General features: G+C 42.6%; 1 protein-coding gene across 1 annotated transcript in view; it reads left to right on the forward strand.

Annotated features, from left to right (window-relative positions):
• The window catches only part of LOC101863190 (transcription factor mef2A-like), a 4,068-nt gene that overhangs the window by 967 nt on the left and 2,371 nt on the right, over positions 1 to 730 (forward strand). The window contains exon 2 of the mRNA XM_013083500.1: positions 7 to 158. Coding sequence (XP_012938954.1) covers positions 7 to 158 — 152 coding nt within the window. The remainder of the gene's footprint in view (positions 1 to 6; positions 159 to 730) is intronic.

Consider the following 730-nt stretch of genomic DNA (forward strand, 5'->3'; position numbering starts at 1 on the left):
ACCTAGCTACCCCCTGCCCCCCTCCCAGCAGAGCCCACCCCCTCCCCCACCAGTCTACGACCACAACGACAAGTACGACAGCCACCACTCTCACAACTATGACTACCAGCGATACTACAAGCTCGATACTTGCGAGTATCGCTTTATCCTGGATATGGGTGAGTACCAAAATTACCAGAAATTGTTGTTGCTATTATTATTATTATTATCTTCTTCTTTTCCTAGCTTTTCCAGAAGTTAAACGCGGCTACTCTGAACTTTCTGCAAAAACATGCCCTGTTTCTTGCCATTCTGTCTGCCTGAGCTGGTTAAGTTCCAATCCTTATCTTCTGTTAGGTCTCCTTTCTTCTCGTGCCTTTTTACCTTTGGCTTCTTGGAAGACTACAGGGGAAAACGACTGTAGTCACAAACTGAAAATCGTGAGGGCACCAATTTTGAACGCTTGTTGACTCATAACTGTATTTCTGTTCAACTGTTGGTTGATTATTGTTGTTAGATTTTCCATTCAACAACACTTAATAATAAACCACCAGTCCACAAGCTTTTAAAATTGACACCCTCACAATTTCTAATTCGTGACTATGCCATTTTCCCCCTGTGCTCTTCTTCTTCCTGAAACTGCTCAGCTTCTGTATCAATACGTTCTGATGAAACTGCTCAGCTTCTGTATCAATACGTTCTGATGAAACTGCTCAGCTTCTGTATCAATACGTTCTGATGAAACTGCTCA

Source organism: Aplysia californica, unplaced genomic scaffold, assembly GCF_000002075.1.
Source record: "Aplysia californica isolate F4 #8 unplaced genomic scaffold, AplCal3.0 scaffold00237, whole genome shotgun sequence".
In the NCBI taxonomy this organism is placed as follows: domain Eukaryota; kingdom Metazoa; phylum Mollusca; class Gastropoda; order Aplysiida; family Aplysiidae; genus Aplysia; species Aplysia californica.